We start from the raw sequence: 27863 nt of genomic DNA on the forward strand, positions 1-27863 counted from the left end.
GGCCTAACATACCATGCTGACTGTGCTTCATGATGAAAGGGCTCTCAAGCTCTCCACGTTTTATTTCAGATGAAATTTTGTAACAGAGGCTTGGCATTTGCCAGGAAGGTGAACCTTGTGCTAGGAACACCCATGCATGCAGACGTTCCCATTTTGACCAACTTGTAAACCTCTGGAAAATGATGGCTGATTCATATACAGCAGGAACTTGCAAAAAAGTTTTAAGAGACTTGATCACCACATGGACAGCTTCTACTTTCAACCTGCATTTTAGCACTGCTTAGACTGCATTCCTGCAGCTGGAAAGTAACATGGTATTTTTGACCCACTCACATCTCCCACTTGCTACCACTACTTCAGTATCAGCAGAGGAATCTAAAGTTAAATAACAGAAGTATCACAGATTGGTTTGGGTTGGTCAGGACCTTAAAGATTATCTAGTTCCAACCACCTGCCATGGGTAGAGATACCCTCCATTAACCAGGTTACTCAAAGCCCCATTCAGCCTGGACTTGAACACTTCCAGGGATGGGGCAGCCACAGCTTCTCTGGGCAACCTGTGCCAGCACCTCACCAGCCTCACAGGAAATAATTTTTTCTTAGTATCTAATTTAACCCACCCTCTTTCAGTTTAAAACCATTCCCCCTTGCCTTGTTACTATATGTCCTTGTAAAACATCCCCTCCAGATTTTTTTCTCCAGGCTGAATAAGCCCAGCTCTCACTGGTACCCGCATCTCTCTTCTGCCCTTCCCCAAATGACAGCTCTACCAGCACCTGCTCAGGGAGAGGGGTGAGGTATGCAGAGTGACAGGGCAGAGCAGGAGGGACTCCATAAGAGCAAGGGTGGCTTTTAGGAGCAAGTGCTCCTGCAGGCATTGCCTTTCACTGACACTTTCAAGTCACAGCATGACACCTGCCACATACCACCAGCATCCATAAATTAGCTCCTCACACAGTCACACAGGTACTAAGCATCCTTTTTCCTGGGGAGAAGAAACATCTAAAGCAAAACTGTGTATACAAACACAGACAGGTAAGAACTCTTTCCCATGGAAGCAGACTGGAACCAAGGACTTCCATTCCCCTTTCACTTGTAGTTGTGCTAAGCTGGAGCTGCAGGAAACCCAGGTCCCTGGCGTAGAGGCACGCTGCTAATTACACACAGCCCATGCTCACATCCAAGGCATGACCACAATGTCAGTGTTACAAGTCTCTGCGGAAAACAGCTACAGAAAAAAAACACAACAAAACTGAACAGTACACATTCATGCTAAAAGTGTTTCCAATGATGGAAACAAAAGCAAAACCACATGAATTAGTAGGCTCTCCCTGCAAATAAACAACAAACAAACCAGCAAAAGTGTCTCTTGAGTATTTCATAAATACACACATTACATACTAATTATGTTGTCAAGCATACACAATGGATATTATTCTTCTGGATAAAAAACAAAACTCAAAATTTAAGTCAAAGACACAACAAATCTGCCTGCTCAAGTATCAGAGAGCGACTGCTAACAGCAGCATGCCTAATACTAAAAAAAAATCTTATTTCTTGAAACAAAGCCCAGATCTGTGAATGTTAAGAAAGATTTACAAATACCAAACCCATTGCACCTTACAAACTACCCACACAGCCAAAGATTAAGCCTAAAGTTAGCTAAAAATAAATTAAGTTGAAAAAAAAAAAATCACAAGTCTGATCAGAAGTGATCAGACACAAAAACATCAGACATAAACCAGGCTGCCCAGAGAGTGGCAGCAGCAACACCAGACCTGCACACCTTGAATTCCACAAGTTGTTTCTTGGTGCTGGCTATGTTACAATCAGAAAGGCTGTTATGTAAAAAACAGCATTTCATGACCATTTACTCGAACTGCCCCTATACTCGGCACATTGGTGATACTGGAATTGCTACCCACAGCCAGAAATGTAGGCTAAGCCTAATCCTGAGCATGTCTTTTCCACCTCAGCACCAGTAAAACCTGCCACTAAAATTTCATCAAGAAGTGTTGCTGATGTGCAGCAACCAAAGGTCTTAAAAGGAGATGCTGTAAGGAAAGTATGTACAGCCATTATTTGGAAATCTGCATAAATACATGATAGATCCCTATCTATGCCGAAAAACAATCACCCATAGTAAAGGCTATTAGGTTTCCATCAGTATTAAAAGGCTGTGGGGAGACCTCATAGCAGCCTTCCAGTATCTGAAGGGGGCCTACAAGGATGCTGAGGAGGGACTCTTCATTAGGGACTGTAGTGATACGACAAGGGGTAACGGGTTAAAACTTAAACAGGGGAAGTTTAGATTGGATATAAGGAGGAAATTCTTTCCTGTTAGGGTGGTGAGGCACTGGAATGGGTTGCCCAGGGAAGTTGTGAATGCTCCATCCCTGGTGGTGTTTGAGGCCAGGCTGTATGGGGTCTTGGGTGACATGGTCTAGTGGCAGGTGTCCCTGCCCATGGCAGGGGGGGTGGAACTAGATAATCTTAAGGTCCTTTCTAACCCTGACTAGTCTATGATTCTATGAATACTGATACACATAATACTTAATAGTACCAAGGTTACCAGTCTGAATTAGTATAAATGCCACCAGGCACCTAACATGAGGTACAGCAGCCAAAACACAAAAGCTACCTTTCTGTACGACGTGTCTTTTGGTAGAGATAGGTGCCAATGTTTGCCGCGTAGCCAAGCACAGCCTCGGCTACTGTGCATATGAGCTGCTGAACTCACCTAGGACATGCTGCCAAATGGAAAACCCACACACGGAATGGGAAAAAACACACAGCTTTAATAAAACAGAAATGAAACAGCAGGATGACTACAAAGTCATTGGGAAAACAAAACATTCAGCTCCAGCAGTGCAGGGATGGAGCACGTTGACTAACCACAGCATACAATGTGAAGAAAAGGAAAATTTTCTAGGAAATGCAGTTTTGACCACGTAGTTCATGCATTTGTGAGAAAACAACCATTTTAAAGGAAAGTTCCACCAGTGGGAGCAGACTGGTTTGTACCTTATTTCTTCACATTTCTAGCAGACATCGTTTATCAGCACCTAGTTTTCCAAACAATTACTTTTTACATTGAAGCACTTACAGTTCAATGGTATGAGGAATATGCATTTTTCTAATAGTCTGTTTCATTCTAATTAACAATATAAAATTGCTGTATCATCTGATAATACCTTGGGCTGCAAAGACTGTAAGAATAATTGGGAGTCCTGTGAAGCAGGAAGTGGCAGAAAGAAACCGTGGGGACCTAAAACAGGGAGTACGAGATTCCAGTTCTATAGAAAAAAAAGCACAGAGTTCAGGTACATCAACCATATATCATACTAAAAAGAGCTGAAACCCATCCAGAGCAAAAGCTTAAGTATCCCAGGCCTTGGATCACATCTAGCAACATCTTTCTACCAGGCTGACACATTTTTGGATATGAAGTAGCAAGGGATTTGACTTCATTTTTGGATCATGTTTGTTTCACTACCTTGCCAACAACTGTACATAGTTCCCAGACTGAACCTTCACATGCCTTAGGCAAACAGATGAGTAAATTCTGGATCATCGGTCCAGGATGAACAACCCTTTACCTAACAATGTCACAACTGAAGCACTTGCTGGCACTCCCAAAAGCAGAACTTTGAACACCTAAAAGCACCTAGCTTCCTTATCAGTATCAGAGGCATTATATGCTCAGACTCATCTGCGGCAATAGCCCAGGCTGGACTCAAAAGATGCATGCAGCTTCATGACTCGATCTGTCTTTTTGGACACACTGCCACAGGTTCCTTTTTCCCCAACAGTAACTCCATCTAACACCTCCAGAGCACTGCACACAATCTGTTAACATGCTTAAAAATAACTTAGATTTAACTACTTGTGTTTTCTCCTCAATATATTCTGAGCAAGGAAGCAATCTAGAAATGAACTTTTACAGCAACTTACAGCATCTTCTACTACAGAAAAAAAAATTATAGACTGGAACAGAATGGTTGTGCCTTGTAAATTCAGGACAATACTGAAAATATTTTGGATTTCAGCTGGTTTCTGACCTAGTCATTTCCGTCACTACCCCTTCACCCAACACTAAACAGACAGACTGATTTGTAAACAAAGTTTAATACATTCAAAGCTTAACAAATCCATTATCCCAGCAACTAATGGGGAGTTTTATAGCATCCCCTTTCTTAGCATTTGTTTTAATTATTGTTTTAATACGTCTTACTCTTTTTTGCCCTAACATACTATGGTCCCATTATACACCTGTGGAATTCAAGCAAACCCAAGAAAACAGTAACTCTTACAAGACTCACTAACTGACGTCTCCAAAATCCTGTTTTACCTTACCCTTTTAACACAGCTTCTAACATAAATGCTATCACCTTAGACAACATTGGCTTGAGCTGGGCAGCGATGGCATTTCCTTAAGACCTTTCAGTCCATCAGCCTCACGGTCCTTCTCATTGCTTCGTTTTGTTAGGCATCCAGTGGGAAGGAAGCCCTGTCCTGGCCCCAACATTGCCCAAAGACAACCACCACTATCAAACTTCATGAACCAGAGCTTCAGCCAGTCCACATGGAAGTCAGGGAGAAATTTCTTCCAACAGGAAGAGCCTTCTTAGGAATTTGGCTGGCAAGTGACGTTCTCCATCTGCAAAGGAGTGGGTCACCATCAGATATACAACTGGCAAAAAGCAGTAACACCCAAAGTTAATTTTACTTCTGACTTTCTCTGCCATCCAGCAGACTGCTAAGATACTCCAGACATGTTACACTGAACCAATTCACTGCTCCCAGGACAGCACCTGCATTTCACTTTGTCTCCCTCAGACATAGTGAACTACGAAATACAGAAACTGGGAAGCCTCTCATCAGTGTCAGCATTCCTGTGGCACAGGAGGACACACGTCCTTCTTCCAGCCCCTGGAGAAAACTGTACCAGTGTAACAGAAGACTCTCTGCAGGAACTATTACACTTTCACCTAACCAAAGTTATTGAGCTTAAGAGCAGAGCGTTTAACAATGAGATGTATTCCTACAACAAACTTTTTTTGACAGACAAAATCACCTTCTGTATTCATTCAGATGCAACTGACGTGGCCACATTTCCTGGAAAGATTGTTTCAACGAGGAATCAAAAAGAAAATCTATAGAGGGAGTTGGAGAGTTAAAAGGATGTTTATCAAGTATGGTTTCCTCATACCACTTGGCATAGTTTCAGTTCCTCTCTGCAGCAAAAGCAAGCAGCACCTAATAAATGTTTCATTCATTAATTCAGACATTTTATTTAACTTATCATAACTCAGGTTTTTACCGGTGCTCATGAACAACATAAAAGAATTAGGACAATGTGTAAAAGCAGCTATTCTCTCAGTAAATTGTAAAGCAGAATCACTACAGAGGCTTTAGGCATGGTTAGTGAATATTTACTGGGATCAACATCAGCGAAACAGAACTTAAAAAACCCCACAAAATCCCTCAGTTATTTGGTACAACCTATCCTGGCCAGTTAATAATGCTCAAAGAGTCCTAAAAGGGCAAAAGCACAAGAGAAAAAAAATTCTCCTTATATGTTGGCTCACTGTTCAAAATTAAAATTCCAGAACTTAGCTTACACAAATACCCATTGAAAAGAATACCCCAAAATCACTACAGATTCCTTTGCAATTTGTATTTAAAGCAAACAGTACTAGTTGCTCCAGACCAAGGGCTGCAATCCTTTGGAAGCCCTTTATCTCATCATGAATTGCTCTTTTCCATAAACTTGTCTGGGCCTTGTCCCTGCACACACAGCTAGCACCATCAGTAGAGACACCTTACAGAGCAGCAGAGTGAATAAGCAAACACATTGTAACTTACTATTCAGAAAGAAAACACCAATTACTATCAAAGGATGATGTCAAACTCTCAGAAATCTGACAGTAAACCACATTTGATCATTTAACACATTATATTCATCTAGCAAAGATTTTACTGTACTACATAAAAAAAAGATATAATTGCATTTGAACTGTTTTCTTTGTAGATACTAAAGCCAGAAATAAGTTTTTAATTAACCTATTCATTTTCTTATTATGTCTTGTTTTTCCCAAGGCTCAAATACACTTGGCTAGAAGAAAAACCACATAATTAGAAGTGACATGTGACATCATAGCTGCATTCCTGAAATGGGAATTTTCTTGTTAGCCTTTGTTACACAGCTTGTCTGAATTGTCACACAAAATAATTGATCCTTACCTTAAACAATGCATTTTCCTTTATTTACTGAGAGAAATGTGATCTTTAGAAATAAATAAATTGTTCTGTTACAGATGGGATGTCAGACACCAACAAGCTACTGCCAGCTTGAAAAACAAGGGACCATTCATAACTACAATTCATATGCTGTTCTCATTCTTCTGAAATCTTGGCTCCCCTTTTACCATCATTTGTAACTGTCTGCATGCTGGAAATAGATATCTAACAAACAATGCTGTTTAGCCCAAGACCAGCTCCCTTTTTAGCTGCATTTTAATTTAAGCAGTGTTCTTATTTCAATCCCCCAATCATAGTAAGTAACATCTTTTTATTTTACTTCAGTCTGAAATACAAACTTAGGTTCCCACAGAGTTCTTCACTTCCAAAGCCTAAAGCATTTGTACATTTTACAGTTTACTTGTCAATATCATAAAAGCCCAAATTGAATTGCCTTTTCTCAGTCACAAAATTAGCTTTTTAAACAGTTAAAACCTAAATAAACTATGAGATCATGCACTAAACAGCACAAAAGGTAACTAAATCATATGAAAGAAATATATACATGACGGAGAAATAGTGTCTCTACAGCAAAACATGGCAGCCATCCAGCAGCTCCCTACTAAGGTTAACCAAAAATTTTTTTCCAAAGTTGTTGTTTTTGTCATTGTTGTTAGAATACGTAAAGTCATCCCAATTGGAACTGTTCTGAGAGTACAGTTGTTCCTACTTCATTTGTTCATGCCTAGACTCAAGCCAGACTTCCTTCTCAGGGACAGAGGAACTATGACTATTTTAGTGTTCTGGCACTGCCAGGCAAGCAACAAAAAATAACCTCGGAAAGACAATCACAGCACTAGATCACATACAGGATATCCAGATTTAAGTCCTTGGCCTCCTTGCTGTATCTCAGCATATCAGGAACAAAGAAATATGTCACTCACAGCCCTAGGGAGCTGAACATTTACATATAAAAGGTGTACAAAATGCTTTTGTGATCAGTGTCTAGAAGATACCCTCAGTCTATTTTCAGTTCAAAAAACCAATTTCATTCTATTGAAGAACACCTTAAATCCCAAATATCAGAAGAACAAGGTTTCTCACCTACTTTACCCATGGTATTTGGGACACTGGTGTTGGTGAGTGAACATCAGCACTCCACCAGACCTAGTCTTTAAGGGCACCTCGTACTTTCAAAATGAAGTTACAAGTGATCCTCTCTCAGGTGAGGAGAGTATTTGGCAGTAATACGAAGACTTTGCTATCAAATTAATTCTCACACTGTCCTTGTACAGACACTAAAATTTCAGTATTTCAGTTAAAAAATTTAATATAAATAATATGTTAATTCTTATGAGAAAAGTATACTATTTGTTCAGGATTCAAGAACTATACTGTGATGCAGCCATACTCCAAATCTCATTACTATATACTAGCCTACCTTGATAGGCTCAATTATAAAACAAAGCTTAAAGCTTGTTTTAGGTCTTGCAACTGTAAAAGGCAACTCTGTGTAGGACAACTGGGATGAATTCTTCACAAGTATACTCAGTATGAGGAAAGACATCCAACATTTTCTGATACTTTTCACAGAGAAATCATAACAAGATGTAGTGCCATGTACCCGAAACAGTGAAACAGACATGTTCAGAGACGAAAATGCAAAACCAGAAGCCTATCTGACACAGAGAGTACACCCCACCCCAGCTTCCCTTGGGCAAGAATCTGTTTGTCAGGCATCCATCCTGTTGAGCAAAGAAAGCTGGTTTTCCTTTTGAAACAAGCCCTGATAAGCACCTCACATCCATACCTAAAGAAAAGGACTTCCACTTTGCAAGATACTAAGATGCTTTTAAAGTAATGAAAAATAGCCAGAGACTACATATCCTAATAAAGCAGTAATAGCACAAGCACAGGCTATCACACATAAACACCATTAAACATCCAGGCTCCAGTTCTAGCTAGTGCAGATTATTCCTCTACAGGAGAAGCACAGTATGATTCCTGGTTCTTGGAATTATCAGCTTTTTAATTCTTCCCTGCTTAGTCTGCAGTGCACAGCATACTTTTTTCTTGTCTAAAGGGGTTTGGTTAAAGACACACCACTACAACAACCAATTACAAACATAATTATAACTTACAGCCATGATAAGAGTTGCCATTTTCATTTAACTTTTTAAAAACTATTATTTCATTATTACTGCTGAGAATATTAGAATTTTCCTGTATTTTACAGAACAGCCATGGAATTTTTCTTCTAGAATCACAAAATCGTTTGGATTGTAAGGGACCTTAAAGATCATTCAGTTCCAACACCCCTGCCACAGGCAGAGACACCTTCCACTAGACCAGGTTGCTCAAAGTCCCATCCAACCTTGTCTTGAACACAGCCAGGTATGGGGCACATGCAGGACCTTGTATCTGGTCTTGTTGAACTTCACGAGATTCACACTGGCCCACATCTTGAGCCTGTCCAGGTCCCTCTGCATAGCATCCCTTCCCTCCAGCACGTTGACTGCGCCACACAGCTTGGTGTCATCATCAGACTTGCTGAGGGTACATCAGTCCCACTGTCCATGTCACCAACAAGGATGTCAAAAAGCACCAGTCCCAGAAACGACCCCTGAGAATGCCACTTATCACTGGTCTCCACTTGCACATCATACATTTTAATGTACGAAATCTTAAATACCAGCACTTTGTCCATACATTTATATGCACAGAAACACCAAAGAAGGGAACACAAACTAGTACTATCATCTCAAGTGTCAATTTTGGAAACTGTTTTTTTGGATTATGCTCTTAGTCAAGGAAGTCTTTGCATCTACCCCCATCCAACTGCTCCTGGGTTGTTAACAAATGAATGCATTCAAAATATACAGAGAAAAATATCAGGAAATTTTTAATCACAGCTAGAAGAAACAACTCTTTAAAGTAGTCTGGAGAAAGGCACATAAGGGCATTAATTTTTCTAAAGTTACTCAGTACCTTACTTTGCTGTGGGGTAGGGGAATTAACTAGCACAGACTTGCCACTGCCTAGTTAACAATGCATGAACGGAATGTCCAAACAGCTATGAGCAGATATGTTGTGTAAGCATAATAAATTAATTAAATAAAGGTAAAATATGTTATTCCACTCTATTATTTTAGCTCATGTAGGTTTTCCCAATCAGGAAGTGGCAGAAGAAGCCCTACTACTGACAGCAACTGTACCTTAACTGAAACAAGGTATGGATTCAGACAGTTATTGTTAATGAAAAAACATTATTTAACATTAATTTAATTGCACAGCTTTCACAGACATTCTCACAACATCCCCACGGCAAAGTTGAAGGCTTACCATAATTTTTCTCCTTTATATACATTAGGATTGATACAAATAAGTTTGCAGAATTGTTAAAACTGTAGAAACCCACTTGACAAGAATAAAATTGAGATTTACAGTTCAAGGTATACACCTGTAACTGGAAAGGAACCCATGTGACTTTCAACACTGCATCTAGATTTGTTAGGACAACAAACAGGTAAGAGAAAAAATTCCGTGAGGTCACAAGAAGTAATAAAAATAATTAAAAAACCCCAAACAAACAAACAAAAAAACCCCACCAAAATAAACCCCAAAGCCCCACACCACCACACACCACCAATCAAAAGCCACACTGATTTCATCTGGGGCCCCACTTCAGGATGTTAAAATGATTAAGTTAAAAATATATATTTTTTTTTATGATGCTGGGTCCTGCACCCAGCACGAGCCTCATGCTCACTATGAGCCACAATAGCCCACCCATGCACCCACCCCCCAGATGGCACTGGCTTCTGCTGCTCATCCCTTCTGAGTAGAAACTATGGGTGGCCAGTGTCTATGCATCCCAAAAAAATCCCTCAACCATTACAAACAAATCCTGCATATTTCCTTCCTTTAATTGTTATGCATATTTGTGATTGTACTTGGCCTTGAAATCCTTATTTTCCACCTGAAAAATGGCTCATGAGAGCTACCTAGGAACTGAACTAAAGTGTATTTTAGTATTCTTAATAAAACTTGCATTCACATATACCCCCTTTAGTAATATGCTTTAAGAAATCTAGTGATGGTAAAGTAAAAAGCCACAACATACAAGTTCCAGTAGTTTCAAAGCTTTTTGAAATGACAAGGAAAGCATCCACTGACACAAGATCAGGTACAGCAGAATCTCTATGTTAAATAAATTATTTATTTAACAGCCTGTTAAGGAGTGACATGTCTGAAGGTAAGGACACAATACACATAGCTCAGCATGTTACAAACAGCTTTGCAAAGAAAGAACATGAATTCTGGAATCATACTGAACTACATCACTGTTTCTGTCAGTCACACACTGACACACTGCAGAAAGCTGGAGCTGCTGCTGCAATTATTAGCTGTCTTTGAAATATGGCAGCCCCTGCTCAAGTGGAAATATTGATTCTTTAGGGATGCCACTTCCCCTACTGCACTACATTGCTTTGGAGATGGATAATCCAACAGAAGCAGTTTCACAGTAACTGTCACTAGACAAAACAGAGCTAAATTCAGGGTCATGACCACAAGGATTAGGATAAGGACAGGAAAAGCATTTTTATCAACAATGAGATATCATTGAGGTTATTGACAGAACTGTACACAAGGCTGGCCAGAAATCCAACCCATTAAAAGCAATTTCATAAGTTTCTGCTTCTTTCATATTCCTCCCTAGGTAGCATCTAGTGCAAGATCTCTATCTGTGACAGTGTCTAAGATGGAGAGAAAGCAGTTTTGACCTATGATGGAAATTCCCAAATTCTTAACAAAATTAAGATAAACCCTCTTTCATACTTCAGTGGCTTCACATAGGTATAAGTTCTGTGTGAACAACTAAAATGTCTTATAAGCAATAATGTATATTATTTATATGTATACACACATATATCAAGATATATAATAGAGTGAAAGTCCATAAGCAATAATGTCATATATAAGGGACAGATCAAAAATTTATGGGAAAGTCACTACCTGTACAAACTGTGCTAGCAGCTTTGCCAAAATAACAACAGCTGTACAAGGTTCAACCACAGGTCTGCAAAACTCCTATCTCCATAAACTTGTGCTTTGGGGTGATCAGAACAAGCATACAATACTTCTCCTAAGAAGTCTCCCAGCAGCTACCTACCAGAAGCCAAATGCTTTAAGATTTAGATTGCATAAAGATTTAAAATGCATAATAACAAGCACTCCACAAAGGTGTGTCTACAGGAAATCAAAGAGGAAAAAATTGCTACATGCAATATTCTCCGAGAGAGCATAAATACTGAAGACAATGACACAGTGTCTTTGTAGATCCGGCCTTTGTGTCCTCTGAAACCTGGGCCATGCCAGTGGCCATACAGCTACCAGCATACAGAAGGCAAGGGGCGCTGAGTACTAACTTTACAGAACCAGCTCCATAGTCCAGCATACATAATATTCTCCCAGAAGTCTGTGTTCTACCACACAGAGGTTCAGCTGTTCATGCTTTCTGCCTGCTTCCCATGGGAATGCTTGTAGCTAGAGAACTGCAGCATCAGAAGAAGGTCCTTCAGCTACTACCCTTAGCAGGCATTGCCCAGATTAAGTATGCTTGGCTGAAGCAGCGCATGCCCTAACAGAAAACAACTTACCCCTCTCTGGCCTCTCAATTCAGGCTCCAAACTTGTCCAGGCATTTGAAACACATGTCCAAATATCCTACCCATGCCAAAGGCTTCACTGTTTTTTCTCTACAGGGTACCATGTGCATGAACACTTAAGAATGCCATAGCACACGACAAAGGTGCAATGATGTGGTCCACAGATGCTGCCTCAGAAAACATGTATTTGCAGATTTGGACTATAAGGACAAGTCGCTCCCCAGGTTTCTTCCACCATGTTCTCACAACAGCAGCAAGCAAGGTCCAAGAACAAGACAGAGTAGATGACTGGAGCTCATGTTTCAATAAAATACCACTGTGACCAAGTCTTAAGATGATATGGGGAAATGGAGATTTGGGAGGTAAAACAGTTTTGGAAATCTTATCAAATAGTTACAAGAAAATTGGCTTTAAACCCCAAGCAATTTCAGTTACCTTCTGGTGGTGGTGGAGGGAATTCCTCTGTGTCCATCCTAGTATATCCACCGTGCCTTTAGCAGACTGAAAAACCCTGCAGAAATGAAGGGAACATGTTTGTAGATTAACATAGTTTCCAAATACTGAGACACTCCTTTTCAATTTGGCCAAGCTCATACCTATTAGCTAATATCATTACGGAAGAGAGGAAATGTGCCTTGCTTCTGGCTTCAAAATACATTTAGTGCAATTTTTTATATACACAGCCCTCAGTACTGGAGCCAATTCTTTTAATGATCTCAACGAGCCAGCTGAAGAAAGATGAAGTTTTCAAAACTATTTGGTACTCTGGAGCTCCCATTGCAACAATCACAAGCAGATCACTAAAACATGGTATTTTAGTGCCTGTTTGGAGTACATACTCCGTTTCAAAATCTTCATGAAGGGGACAGAGATGAAAATTCTAGGAAACTCATCAGTTTTGAAAAAGCTTTTCTCCATTTGGCAAACAGAAATCACAAGCTTTAAGTATACACTTTATATATATAATTAATAGTGATATTCTAGTGTCATCTGGAAGGAAAGACTGAACCTGTTATGCTGAGCAAGGCACACACTCCGCTCCAAACCTATTTTCACTCTATCTCAAGAGACTGAGAGTCAAAAACATTTCAGAACAAGGCTGAGGGGGTAAAGCAAGTTTCCAAAAGCTATCCCAGACTGTGGAAGAAACAATGCTGCATTTTCTGTCCTACTCTTGCACAGCCCATAGATACTAACCTCAAGAAGCTACCACATCTGCTGGCTACAGCACACATACCAGCTCTAGCCCTTGGAAAGTCTCAATAGTCAAAGTATAAAAGTAAGTTGAAGGACATAGTGAAATTCAAGGTACAGTGGAGAAATAATAAACTAAACTCCCCAAGTCTTGGGAGGCAGATGCAGGGACTGTGAGAATGAAGACCTTGGGCCCACTGTAGGATAGGATCTGGCTCGAGACCATTTTAAGAACCTGAACATGCACAAGTCCATGGCACCTGATGAAATCCATCCACGGACCCTCAAGGCGCTGGTGAATGAAGTTGCTAAGCCACTGGCCATTATATTTGAAAATTCATGGCAGTCAGGTGAAGTTCCCGACGACTGGAAAAAGGGAAATATAACCCCCATTTTCAAGAAGGGGAAAATGGAAGACCCGGGGAATTACAGACCAGTCAGTCTCACCTCTGTGCCTGGCAAAATCTTGGAGCACATTCTCCTGGAAGGCACGCTAAGGCACATGAAAAACAGCAAGGTGCTTGGTGACAGCCAGCATGGCTTCACTAAGGGGAAATCCTGCCTGACCAATTTGGTGGCCTTCGATGATGGGGCTACGGAACTGATGGATAAGGGTAAAGCAGTTGATGTCATCTACCTGGACTTGTGCAAAGCGTTCAACACTGTCCCACACAACATCCTTGTCTCTAAATTGGAGAGGCATCAATTTGATGGATGGACCACTCAGTGGATAAAGAACTGGCTGGATGGCCACACACAAAGAATCGTGGTCAATGGCTCAATGTCCAATTGGAGACCAGTAACAAGTGGTGTCCCTCAGGGATCAGTGTTGGGACCGGTCTTGTTCAACATCTTCGTCGCTGACATGGACAGTAGGATTGAGTGTGCCCTCAGCAAGTTTGCCGATGACACCAAGCTGTGTGGTTCAGTTGATACGCTGGAGGGAAGGGATGCCATCCAGAGGGACCTTGACACGCTTGTGAGGTGCCTGATGCCAACCTTATGAAGTTCAACCATGCCAAGTGCAAGGTCCTACACCTGCATCGGAGCAATCCCAGGCAAGCTACAGACTGGGCAGAGAAGAGATTCAGAGCAGCCCTGCAGAGAAGGACTTGGGGGTATTGGTCAATGAGAAAACGAACATGAGCCAGCTTCAGTGTGCACTCGCAGCCCAGAAAGCCAACCATATCCTGGGCTGCATCAAAAGGAGCGTGACCAGCAGGCCGAAAGAGGTGATCCTGCCCCTCTACTCTGCTCTTGTGAGACCTCGCCTGCAGTATTGTGTGCAGTTCTGGTGTCCTCAACATAAAAAGGACATGGAACTGCTGGAACAAGTCCAGAGGAGGGCCACGAGGATGGTCAGGGGACTGGAGCACCTCCCGTATGAAGACAGGCTGAGAAAGTTGGGGCTGTTCAGCCTGGAGAAGAGAAGGCTGCATGGAGACCTCATAGCAGCCTTCCAGTATCTGAAGGGGGCCTATAGGGATGCTGGGGAGGGACTGCAGTGATAGAACAAGGGGTAACGGGTTAAAACTTAAACAGGGGAAGTTTAGATTGGATATAAGGAAGAAGTTCTTTACTGTAAGGATGGTGAGTCACTGGAATGGGTTGCCCAGGGAAGTTGTGAATACTCCATACCTGGCAGCGTTCAAGGCTGGCTTGGACAGATCCTTGAGTGACATGGTTTAGTGTGAGGTGTCCCTGCCCATAGCAGGGGGGTTGGAACTTGATGATCTTAAGGTCCTTTCCAACCTAACTATTCTATGATTCTATAAATTAATTGGGATACAGGCATCAAATCAATTGCCACTTACAGAAGATGTGGCAGTGAATACAAGGAAGTACCTCATAAAAGGATCCAATCTTAGGAGGTACCAGGCAATTTATCTCCCTGACATCAAGCATGCAAGCGCAAATCATCAGGGCAGACATGCCAGGGAGGATAACAACGCTGGTAGCTCAAGATCCTTATATGATGAGACAATTCATAACAACTTGTATTTTCTGAACATATAACATTCCTCTTAAATTGTCTAAAGCTTTGATAATTTTTAAATCAAATAATTAATATTTAAATATTTTTTTAAACCAGACAAAACCAAATGGCTTCAGAGCCAAGGCTCAGAAAGGATTCATCCCCATTTACAACATCTGTCTATAACACAAAATATTCCATTACAGGCTTCCACTGTACGGTTCCCATTCTAAAGACTCCCTCTGCAATTTACGTCTGCAGAGCTGAGAGGCGTGTTCCTGCTTACAAATGTCTGGAATGTGCCTTGCCACACCAAAACTGTCAGCCAAAATAAGGGAAAATTATGGTCTGAAGAAAAAGCTATTCTTCTTTATTCATTTAAAGTTGCATCATCAGTGCAACATAGATTTTCAAGTGTGAAATGTGCAATAACCAGGAAAGCTGACACTTAGTGTCAGCATCTCTTCCAAACACATCTGTAAGAGTAGCTAAAATGCCGTATTTTTATTTAAATGTACAGTGCAAATTTCTAAACACCTGTGGAACTTAACTTCAGCAACATTTAAAATCTGTTTCTTCCTCACTAACAACATGCCGAGCTATAGCAGTTTTCAGCTTGTTTTCCATTTTGATCTAGCTCACAGTGGCATGCTTCAAATTACACAAGATTTGTGTCAAGGAAGGACACAGAGCCAGTGTTAGAGCCCTAGGCAGTGACCTGCTTGCTCCCATCTGAACAGTGCAGTTATTCACAAGAAGAAAGATACAATTTCTCACTTAAGAATGCCTTAGGTGTTGACTTATACATTGCATTAATTCATCTTGAAGTTCCATGTATTTTTCTCTACTTTTTAGATGCCGAGGAAAACACTGCAACAGCGAAAAGAGCTTGGTATTGTACATTCCAGTAATACCCTCCATAAAAATAATTGCCATTTTATGTAGCAGACAGCTCGTTCGTGAATGATCACTGACAGCACCATATTTCAAAGAGAAGTTTTTCACTCTTCTATTGAAAGGCAGGGGAACTAACGCAAGTTGAAGATGTTTAAATCAAGATTAAGACAAACGATTTAACTTGACTAGCAGCATATGGCACAGTTTGCATTTGTTGCTCAAGTGCTTTCCCCGCAGATTCTGCTGCTAAACCAGTTACACACCACATAGCTACAGAGGTACGTTCAAAAAAACTATCATGGAAATTACAGCTCAAATGAAGCTGGAAGGGACCTCTGAATGTTCTCACACACACGCAGCACAGGTGTCTTGAGAAACAGATCAGGTTGCTCAGGGCTTTTTCCACACTGGTTCTGAAACCCAATGAAGGCGGAGATTTCACCCCGTCCCTGGGCAGCCCACTCCTGTGCTTACCCCGACACTCTGGAAAGAGTTTTTCCCTTATGTCCAGCTGGAATTACCCTTGCAGCAGCTTGGAACCATTGCCTCCCATTCTCCTGGTGTGCACCCCTGAAAAAAAACTGACTCTCTTATTTCCAAGCTCACCTTAGGGAGCAGAGGACTGCAATTCAATGCCACTCAGGCCTTTCTTCTCTAAACACCACAAACCCAGTTCCCTGAGTCTCTTCTAACCTATTCCCTCCCACAACCATGGTGGTGGCTATCACTGGACTGGCTTCAGTTTGCCGCTTGTACTAGGACTCAACAGTGAGTACTGAATTCCAGATACAATGCCATGACCATTGAGTAGATGTCATTTACTTTAACCTAAATTTATTTAGGAAATTGAACAGCTATGTGCTTTTAAGACACAATATTAAAATTTTGTTCCAAAGGAATTTAGAAACTGTAAATAGAAAATACAACCTATTAAACGGGAAACACATGAGCTGTTATTACGTTCATGTGTACTGCATTATAAAGCTATGAATCTGAAAACTGAACAACTGCCCTGATGTACTGGATGGGACACAAGGGTTATAAAAATACACAGCTTTTTTCCCCCATATAAGATTTATTTCTCAAAGGTAGTATAACCTCCATTTAATGACTCGAACTGCTCCCTTTCCAGAGAGAAGTCCCATGCAGTTGAAGGAGTCAGACCTCAAATGGCACTCACACTGGAAACCAGGATCAGCCGACTATGAAATGACCCCCAAGAACAGATCCCCAACACATATCAAATTTTCCACCTTTCAGCTCTCACCTTTGTCCATGAAAGCTAGTCAGACTTTCATGGAAGGAAGTAGAAGCCTGCAATGTCCCACAGCAGACCTTACAGTCTGAGAGTGCTAATACCCATATAACAGAGGCTAGTGGCCTGGCATCCATTAGACTAAAATCCCAATTCCACAGCAACAGACAGTTTTAGCAAAGAAACAAAGATGCCTGTATGCTTGTCCAAAGACTATAGAAGAAAACCAGTGTTTCTCTCTGTGATTCAGTTTTCCCCTCTCATTACCTCTGGTAACTCCTTCTGCCTTCAGGGCTAGGCTTCTCAGCTATGGCTGCACATCACATTGCATTCAATAGTTTCCTCTGATTGTGGGACAAATAACAAACCACCAGTTCTCAGCTACAGGAACACAAATGCTGATCAACATCTGCATTTCCACTTGATCAAAACTATTTTCCAGGAGTCATTACTTGTACAATAGTCAATAGGTAACAGAAACAGGACCGATGCAAACTCCACCAAAATGATACAGCACAGCATCCAGACCTTGTAGCACAGCACCTATACACTGAGCTCCCAAGGGGCACACGCTGCCAAGTTTTCCAGCTCTACCATCCTAAGAACTGTAAAGGCAACATACCTTCTCTTTAAGGGGTGTGCACTGCAACTGCAGCAACATCGGGTTTCTTCACTCAACAATGCAGAAAGAATGAGCCAGCGAGCCTTTTTTAAAACAAAACAGAAAAGATGAAACGAGGAGACTGATTTCCAAGGAACTGTGACTCATGGAAAAAGCTTAGCGCAGGCAAGCTGCAAAGTCCCTTCTCTGAGAAAGCCTGAAAGCCTACAACTTAAATAAAATAAGAACAAAAAAAAAACAAAAAACAACAAACCACAAACCATAAAGACAAAGCCCATGAGTGTCTAAAATCCTCCTGTGTTTATGTCACTTACTGAATATTGCTGTGTAATGCCCAACTGAGTCTTCTTCCAGCTGTAACTATAGAACTCCCACTGGGAAGTAAATCTGGCTGAAATTTGATATATAGACACTTTGGGGGATGCAGAGAAGCAAGGAAATAACACAGAAAAAAACCCAAACCCGAATTTCCTTTTTCCCCCCTATACCTCAAGATGGCTTTTGTTAAACAGAAAAAAATAGCAAAATTAGGGGGTTTTGTGCAATTTATTCTCCATTTAAGACCATTCCTAAGAAACAAAAACTGTAGGGTATTTTTAAGAAATGTTTTTATACTACAGTGGGTGTGAATGAAGCAGGCATTTATATTATGACAGCCTATCATCACATGCTGCAAACCATAGAAGGAAGCTGTATCAAGACCAGACATTAGTTCTTTTAATGTATATTTGGTTTTATCCATAGGTAAAATCCCTATACTGTACTGATTTTATTCTTCAGCTTATCAAAGAAAATTACCTAAATAATAAGCAATGGAATGATAAGGAACTGCATACGTTCAAGTAGAAAGTACATACAAAGCCCAGTTCCTCACTCAAAGTCAGGGGAAATTCTATTACCAGCTGCAATGCAAACAATGTCAGATCCACAGAAAGGTACGTTTTTCAGACTGCACGCTCAAATCCACTTCCCCAAATGCTACTTCACTTTATTTTCTGCCACCCTCTCTCACACCAAGCAGCATCCTACTTGAAGTTAGAGAGCAATGTGGCAGCAAACCCTGGACAAGCAGCAGCAAACCCCAAGAACATGGCTGAAGATTGGTTTCCTGTTCTTTCTTTTTAAAGGGTATTATTTACAACATTTCTTCACCTAAAGCTGATTCTTGCTCAGTACATCATCTGAAGGAGAGGAAAGGAAGAAGAAAGCAAAGACTGCATTTTCAGATTTGTCTGAGGGCTCCTACCCACAACACAAGCAGAGGGCACTATGGATTTCTTAGTATTTATGTTCTTCCCCTCTAAAGATCATTACTGCAAGGCAAGATACAGAATCACTGCTTGACAGACTCATTCAAGCTGACATGTACCTTCAGATGTCATGTAGTCCAACCTGCTGCTCAAAACCAGGTCATCTATCAGGTGAGACCAAGCTGTTTCATCTACTGAGATCCCAAAAATCTCTAGAGACTTCAAACCTTGCCAGGCAACATGTTCTCCTGCTTGGTCATCCTCCTAGAGAAAAACACTGCCTTTATACCTAGTTAGAAATGCCCTTACTTCCGTTTATGACCATTGCCTGTTGTCCTGCCACCTTCTTGATAACCTGCCAGCAGGCAGGCGCAGGCTGCCATAAGGGAGAACAAGCCCAGCTCACTCCACCTCTGCCACAGGGCAGTGCTACAACCCCTTGACATCGTGGTGGCATTGCGCTGAACTTGCTCCAGTTTATTCATATCTTTCTTGTACTGGGGCAGGGTGGGGTGTGGATGCAAAGCTGGATGCAGTACTCCAGGTGTGGTCTGACAAGCTCCAAGTGAAGGGGAACCTTGCTCTTGGATCAGCTCTTCTTCCCACATGCACAACCTTGCCTTCATCATTCTTAATTTCACAAAGTTCCTGCCGGCCAGCTCCTCCAACCTGTCCATGTCCTTCTGAGCGACAGCCCTTTATCTTGAGCACATCCATTGTTCACATCTTCTCCCAGTTTGGTGTCACCTGCAAATTTCATGACCAATTGCGGATCGCTTGACTAGCAAGTCACACATAGAATAAAACAGGACACATCCTGTTCCAAACAGTGAGGCACACCACCGGTTACCAGCCTCCATGTAAGTTACAACCAACTAGCCATCTCTAACACAGCCACCCCACCAGTTTTCACCCATCTAGTAATACACCTTCCCAGATCATAATGACATTCTGCAGACCTTGCTGAACCCAACATGAACATAGGATTTTATTAAACTCAGTAGCGCTATATTTAACTTATAGATGGGAAAGCTGAGACCTACAAATACTTATGGAATGAGAGGGAGTAAGGGTAAAAAGTTACTGAAACCAGAGGAAAGAACAGGTTCCTGAACATGTACATAGGGCACCTGACTTCTAGTGAATAAGCTTTTGCTTCTGCCTTTTCTGCTGGCAATGTTTGAATACTCAAAGGGAGAAGAGGAGCACCATCCTCAGTTTTAGAGGCCATCCTGGAGGTCAGGTGTACCATAACAAACACAAGCATCTGAAGAATTAAAACTGAATGCTGTCGTCACATACTGCTAGTCAGGACTGACTTAAGAGTTCTTCTTCTTGTTCTATGCCACACAAACTAGAGGACTGTATCACTAGTTCAAGATCATAATCAGTGTTGCACACATATTTTATCACAAAATAAAATATAAACGAATACTAAGTGCACTTTTTTTCTGTTTGCTCTAAATTTTACTGCAATCAAGTAATTTCATCTGGAAAAGTAATCATATTTCTGAAATTTCCTCTTTCAAACTTAATCCAAACTAGACCTTTCCAATATTGCAGACCAAGTATTACCTTAATTGGAAATATCCTCATCAAGATTTCCGTCAAGTCAGAGAAGACCTCTCAATGTGGCATAGCACTTCAATTGCGTTATAAACCTGCATATGCTTCAGCTGCATAAATATTATTATACACATGTAATTATAATGCAGAGATTTATAAATGCTTTTTAATTAAAAAATGCATAGTAATTTATTCTAGTAATCATGAGCCTCATATGCAAATTACAGTGTTTTTGTCACAGAGAAAATGACCCCTCATGAAACCTATTTTGATTCCCCAGTAAATCAAGTTCTTAGCAAAAGCAGAAAGTCCTAGTCAAACCTGCATTAAATCCATGACCCCTAGTTCTACAAAGCATGGGTTGTCTTTCAAGATAATGATGACAACATGAAAATTTCCATCAGAAGCTCTTTCCCATGACACAAGTGAAATGATACACCGATCTGAAGATCGGTTCTATCATCTTTTGCAAACCTAGTCCTGACAGAGACACTTTTCCTACACATTTTCACTTCTTAGATACTACTGTCCTTGAAAAAGTAATAGTGTTTCTCATCAAGGACAGCCCATTACATATGATGATTACAGAAGTGTCCAATGGAACACATTTATTTCACCTGGTGACTAAAGTTATTAATATAAATACAGAGTCTTATTCCTGTGTTCCTAAAATATTCTGAGTAAAATACTGAAATACATTTCTAATCATACAGTCACAATGTATGCTCTAGAAAAAACAATTTTCATTTATTTTCTTTTTGTAACACCAAAGTATTATGCAAATAAATCAGAAACCAGGTAATGTAGCCATTAAAAAATCAATTAAAGTAAGAACACCTGCACAAGACAGACTTCAATTAAAAAAAAAAGTATACTGTGTAAGGCATTTTTCCATGTAAGCCTAAGTTCAGCATCTAGTCCTAATATCTGCTGTTTTCATTCTCCTGTTGATTTGGAAATGGTTGAGTAAACCTCTTCTTCACCTTCTATAGTCCAAAAGCAAAGTTTTAACGATTCATATTAGTCAGTCTGTGGCTTGCAACTAAGTATTATGTACAATAATATTTATTATGCAGTCCTAGAAGGAAACCTAAATATTGGCATCTACTTCTCCAGAACTTACGATCCTGTTTTAGAGATGAGAAAATAATGTTTATCACCTTTCTTGAAGTTTCTGAGATATATTCTCTAAGGAAAAAAAAATTAAGTTATTTCTGCAATCTTGTTGAAAGATTTTGAGAAAAGAGAGTACATAACAGAAACAAGAGTGAATGTTTGACCTTGAGCTTGTATCCTAATAGATTGCATTCATGGTTCAGTCCCAAGTAACAAGTATTGTACAGTACAGCAAGTCACTGAAACAGATTTTCCCAAGATAATGCCCCTATTCAGCACCACATAAGTAGAACAACTTATTTTCTCGTTAACTGCTTCACCCACACATTTGACATTAAGCTTCAGGCTTCCTGACTGAGCAGCAAACATGCAGGACATGGATCAATGTTGTGCAGTTATGCATCACTTCCCACACTGAATCCTGCTGATTCAGGCAATTCAGAATAAAATATGAGTCAAGTTCTTGATCTAAAAAACACACATTTGAAAACATACTTTTCAAATCTTGTTTATCATTACTTGTCATCACTCCCTTAAAAACAAGTTGTATTTTTACACGTCCCTGCCTTCAACATAATCTGAAGTATTTTGGCATGAATAAAATTCAGATTCTTTACTGTAAGAAAATGTCCAAGTGATTTAAATCTCAATAGGTGCTAATAATGCAGCAGTTGCCTTTCATGGATACATAACAGATCTTGAATATCAAGATTCTGCTCTCTGCAAACCACACGTGCACAGAACAACATTACTGAGAAAGATGTGAAAACATAAGAGTATGAAGACAGTTGTATAGGTCCATACTGAGAACTTCTGTTTATCATGCTAATGTACCTCCCCCTCCTTATCATAAAGAGTGCCTCCTTACTATAAAGAGCACCTTCATAATATGCCTGCAGTCTCTGTAAGTAATTCTCAGGCTTCAGTTTACAAATCCCTACTAACTTCCAAGCACCAAGGCTTGCAGCTTTTCCACGCTTTAAACTACTTCTAGATTCAGAAACAAAATTATCCATATTAATTTTTCACTAGCAGGTGTAATAACAAAAGACTTCAAATTAATAGGAACATGAGTGGAAAAATACCTATAATGAACGTTGATTTTAGCAAAAGGTGGTCTTGGTTATGGAAAATACCTCCCCCGCATGTTGCAGAATATATATATATAAAATGAGACTAATTCATACCACTATCACTGAAGCTTTCTTTACTGCCCCATCATAACATAGAAAATGTTAAAAAAGTAAGACACATTCAACAATTGCATTCACAGTGTTTAATTTAAACTGCAACTCAAAGGAAGTTTCTCTAAGGGACAACTGTAGCAACAGATATTCCATAAGAAACATCCAAGAACAGTAAGGAAATGCACTTGTGGTTGTAGAAGACAACAGGAAGCTGGAATGACAGTTTCAAAATGTCTTATAGTCTCTAGATGTAAAGACAATTCCCCATGAGATCCCTTCTAAAGTTCTAATCTAAAACTGTAAAACAGACATAGAATGACCTTGACACGCTTGTGAGGTGCCTGATGCCAACCTCATGAAGTTTAACCATGACAAGTGCAAGGTCCTACACCTGGGTTGGAGCAATCCCAGGCACAGCTACAGGATGGGTAGAGAAGAGATTCAGAGCGGCCCTGCAGAGAAGGACTTGGGGGTGCTGGTCGATGAGAAAATGAACATGGGCTGGCTTCAGTGTGCGCTCGCAGCCCAGCACGCCAACCGTATCCTGGGCTGCATCTAAAGCAGCGTGACCAGCAGGTCGAAGGAGGTGATCCTGCCCCTCTACTCTGCTCTCGTGAGACCTTACCTGGAGTATTGTGTGCAGTTCTGGTGTCCTCAGCATAAAAAGGACATGGAACTGTTGGAACAAGCCCAGAGTAGGGTCATGAGGATGATCAGGGGACTGGAGCACCTCCCGTATAAAGACAGGCTGAGAAAGTTGGGGCTGTTCAGCCTGGAGAAGAGAAAGCTGCGTGGAGACCTCATAGCAGCCTTCCAGTATCTGAAGGGGGGCTATAGGGATGCTGGGGAGGGACTCTTCGTTAAGGACTGTAGTGATAGGACAAGGGGTAACAAGCTCAAACTTACACAGGGGAAGTTTAGATTGGATATAAGGAGGAAATTCTTTCCTGTTAGGGTGGTGAAACACTGGAATGGGTTGCGCAGAGAAGTTGTGAATGCTGCATCCCTGGTAGTGTTCAAGGCCAGGTTGGACAGAGCCTTGGGTGACATGGTTTAGTGTGAGGTGTCCCTGCCCATGGCAGGGGGTTTGGAACTATATGATCTTAAGGTCCTTTCCAACCCTAACTATTCTACAATTCTATGTCCCTGCTCGTTGCAGGGGGACTGGACTAGATGACCTTTGAAGGTCCCTTCCAATCCAAACTATTCTATGATTCTACGATTCCATAATTCAAGAAAAAGCAAAATGTGAATCACAAGTCACTTTACAGAAGAAGAAAATTATTACCCTACATATGTAAAAATGAACAAAAGAAGTACTACACATGGCTCATTTCTCCACCACATACAAAACTGAGAGCAGTGTAATATTACAGATGCATGAATAAACTGACTGCAGCTCTGCACAACGTATAAATTTTAACCTGAAAGTCTGAAACAAAACTACACTTCTTCCTCCTCCTGGACTGCAAAATTTGCTTCCTGGCTTCTTCAGAAATAGACTAAAGTTTACAATTTTTTTACAACGGGTTCTAAAAATAATTTCTACTTTATACAGAAGCAGTTAATAGACTTCCTGTTTTACAAATGAGTAATGCACTATTCTCAGATGCATTAAATTCCATTAACAATTATGAAGTTTGACAATAGCCTTTCAGGTTTTAGACAAGCTTGTTGTCTTCCTTCAGCTACTTAAGGGTTCCTAAACAGCTGAAAATCAACCAAAAAGACCCCCAGAAAATAACCAAGAAAATGCTGTTAAAAACAGTAACTTGATGTTACATCTAACATTCAGCCTACTTAAAACTAAGGCTATACCTTACTGAAGACCGCACTCTTCATTAGGGACTGTAGTGATAGGGCAAGGGATAACAGGTCCAAACTTAAACAGGAGAAGTTTAGATTGGATATAAGGAAGGAGTTCCTTATCGTGAGGGTGGTGAACCACTGGAATGGGTTGCGCAGAGAAGTTGTGAATGCTCCATCCCTGGTAGTGTTCAAGGCCAGGTTGGACAGAACCTTGGGTAAGATGGTTTAGTGTGAGGTGTCCCTGCCCACGGCAGGGGGGTTGAAGCTAGATGACCTTAAGGTCCTTTCCAACTCTAGCTATTCTACAATTCTACGCAGCTACTAGGTTTAGGATAATCAGAACCTTTTACATTTGATATATGACTAAAGTAAGTGCTTAAACTTCATATTTCAAGCTGGTTAAGTCGGTACGTTTCCACTGAAGTTAATGGGCTAGAAGGAAAAAAACCAAGAAGCTGAGGTACCTTGGTTGCAATCACAATAAAAATTAGAATCTTAATACTATCTAGATAATACTCGGGATCTTTAAAGTTAAATCTCAATAAATGCTACATCTTGTTTCACAGTATTCTACTCTAGGAAAGGATTGTCACAGTTTGCTGATGAGCAAAACCATATCCCACCTGCTGGGAGTAACCACTTACTACTGAGAAGAGGGCTCCTGTGCATCAGCTTAGAGGGAGGCAACTGCCTCCTCACTACCTGGGTGTGCTCACCACTGACCTGTTGCAGGGAGTAGCACAAGACTTGTGCATTTGGTCTCAATGTCTCAGAGCTGCAAGACCAGCCTGCACACACCCATCACGTAGCACTACGCCTTCCTCTCTGTATCTTGTACTCCCTAAGCCCCAGTACACAGGATCCTGCCAGGTCCTTGCACTCAGCAGGAGCTGACAGACAGCACACGCCTCAAGCATTTATCTGTTTCCACAATCCCTTCTCCCACTACATCCACCTGTGGGTAGCAGCCACAAAAGCCAGTGCCTGCCCCATCACACGACACCTGTTGCCACTCACATAGTACGTCGTATCTCACATACAGCACCACAGGGAAGCTCAGAAACTCATGGACTATATTATATAAGTCTTGAAATCACACCGTAAAGCCTTCAGAAATATCAGACTTTACTGTAGCACCTAAAGAACTGGTGTTCATAACCACATAAACACATGTAACTAGCTCATGGGATACTGAGCCCAAGGGTGGAAAGGAAAGAAAAAGACAAGACAGATTAAACAAAGCAAGTCAGACAGATTATCAAGATCAAACAGATCACCCAAGTGAAAAGAATGAAAAGCCCATTGAAGAACACAGCTGAACAGCCAGAACCCCTGCCTGAATAATGGGCTTGCAGTCATAGCCACCCAACAAGCCCCATGTTCAGGCAATAAATCTGTGTCTCTTGAGCACCAACAGAAAATTTGAAAGATGTAATACTTCATTTCTGCTGCAGGACACTCACTGGGGTTCACTGAGCACAGTAATGGCTTTGGGAAAACATTATTATTGCTTCTTTACAATAACAACAGTCACAAACTAACATACCTTGGTACATCCCCACTGTGCTTAGTCAGCAGAAGACAACTGTTAAACAGCCAGCCTTTCTTATTTCCTGACTCATGCAGGAAAACCCTACACCATTTATGGTAGCAGTTAAATAGTACAACTGAAAGAATTAAAGAAGATACGTTCTATGTTGTTATTATACAACTTCAAATCTGCTAGCACAAGATAAAAGCCAGAATCCTTGTAGCTTTGGGTGAAAAAAAAACCCAAAATGGATTGAACAAATTCTTAAATGAAAGAGGAAAGAATTCAGGATGGATAAGCACCACCTAAAGGCCTTTAAAATAAGCCTTTGCTATGGGCAAATTATTAATAGCTGTCTTTCCAAGCAGTTGGTATGGCCTACTGACAAAGCTAACTCACTGGCCCAGGTGAATGACTGGCCAGCCTTAAAAGCTGCTCTTGCCTTACAACAGGGCATCTTTCACAAGTAACTATATGGTCCAGGATCACCATAAGAACTCTGCAACTCCTCCAACAGTTAAAGTGTTAGTTACAAAGAAATCAAGGACAACTTAAAACCTCCTTGGAAAAAAAAGAAAAATAAGTACATAAATGGATATTTGTTACTGTGCCGAAATATTTATCCCCTGTTTCAATAAACCCAATTTAGGTGCAGATGCCATCTACACAGCTGGTGTTGAACACAGTTTCTGAGAAAGCGGGTGGAAAGAAACTCACGTCCCCACGGGAGTTTGGGTTTTCACTAGCCTTATCCATACCTGCTGAAGAGGGGAGAGGAGCTGGACGCGGGCAGCGCCGGGTGCCGCGAACACGAAGAGGCAGATACACACAAGAGAAAAACCCCAGTGAAAACCCTGGGGAAGAGACTTCGCCAGGGATCCAGAGCTGGAAGTTCGGGAAAAGAGTACATGCGCTTGCTAACGATCCTCGCTCCAGCAGCTCGCCAAGCCGCCTTACACCGGCAAAACCCGCTCAGTGATACACCCCAAACCCTGCCTTTCCTCTCTTCGTGCACCTGGCCGAGCAGGGCAGCCCCGCCAAGGCACCCGCAGCGCCGGGACGGGGCTGCCCCCACCGAGCCAGTCTCGGAGAACCGAACTTCCCGTGACTAACACACACCGGAGCGAGCCCCGGCGCTCCCCGCCGGCTGCAGCCAGCCGCGGAGGGACCGAGAACCCACCTCCTCCGCACGAACAACGCCGACACCGGGAGCTCCGACACCGCCGCCCGGCCCGCTCCGCTCCACTCCACTCCGCCCCGCCGGGGCTGCAGCGGCTCCCCAGTCCCGGACACGTCACCCGCTCCGCCCGCGGGCTGCGGCCGAGCGCAGCTGCCGCGACCCGGCGGAGGCCCGCCCGCTGCAGCCGCCGCCGTTGTTGTTACCGCCTCCCCGGGGCAGCCGCCGCCGCCATTGGGGCAGCGGGGGACGCCGCCGCCTCCCGGTTGGCGCAGCAGCCCGCCGGTCGCGGCGGGGCGGGCGGGCGGGCACCGCCTCCACACGCCCTCCCCTCCCTGCGGACCCCCGCCGCATTCCTGCCTCCGCACGTGAT

At 41.7% G+C, this 27863-nt stretch overlaps 1 protein-coding gene across 4 annotated transcripts in view; it reads right to left on the reverse strand.

The window, feature by feature from the left end:
* The window catches only part of ARHGEF10 (Rho guanine nucleotide exchange factor 10), a 133215-nt gene extending 105645 nt beyond the window's left edge, over nucleotides 1-27570 (reverse strand). For 3 of the 4 annotated variants that reach the window (XR_010613243.1, XM_065681538.1, XM_065681536.1), the window contains exons 1-2: nucleotides 27494-27570; nucleotides 12347-12422 (exon numbers count right to left, since the gene is read on the reverse strand). Coding sequence is in view for 3 of the 4 variants with exons in the window: in XM_065681538.1 (XP_065537610.1) it covers nucleotides 12347-12383 (37 nt within the window). In the remaining variant the exon portion in view is untranslated. Of the gene's footprint in view, nucleotides 1-12346; nucleotides 12423-17854; nucleotides 17938-27493 lie in introns of all 4 variants that reach the window. The other variant, XM_065681537.1, reaches the window with a different exon arrangement.
* Nucleotides 27571-27863: the final 293 nt, after the last annotated feature.

The sequence above is a fragment of the Lathamus discolor genome, chromosome 5, assembly GCF_037157495.1.
Source record: "Lathamus discolor isolate bLatDis1 chromosome 5, bLatDis1.hap1, whole genome shotgun sequence".
Classification (NCBI taxonomy): Eukaryota; Metazoa; Chordata; class Aves; order Psittaciformes; family Psittacidae; genus Lathamus; species Lathamus discolor.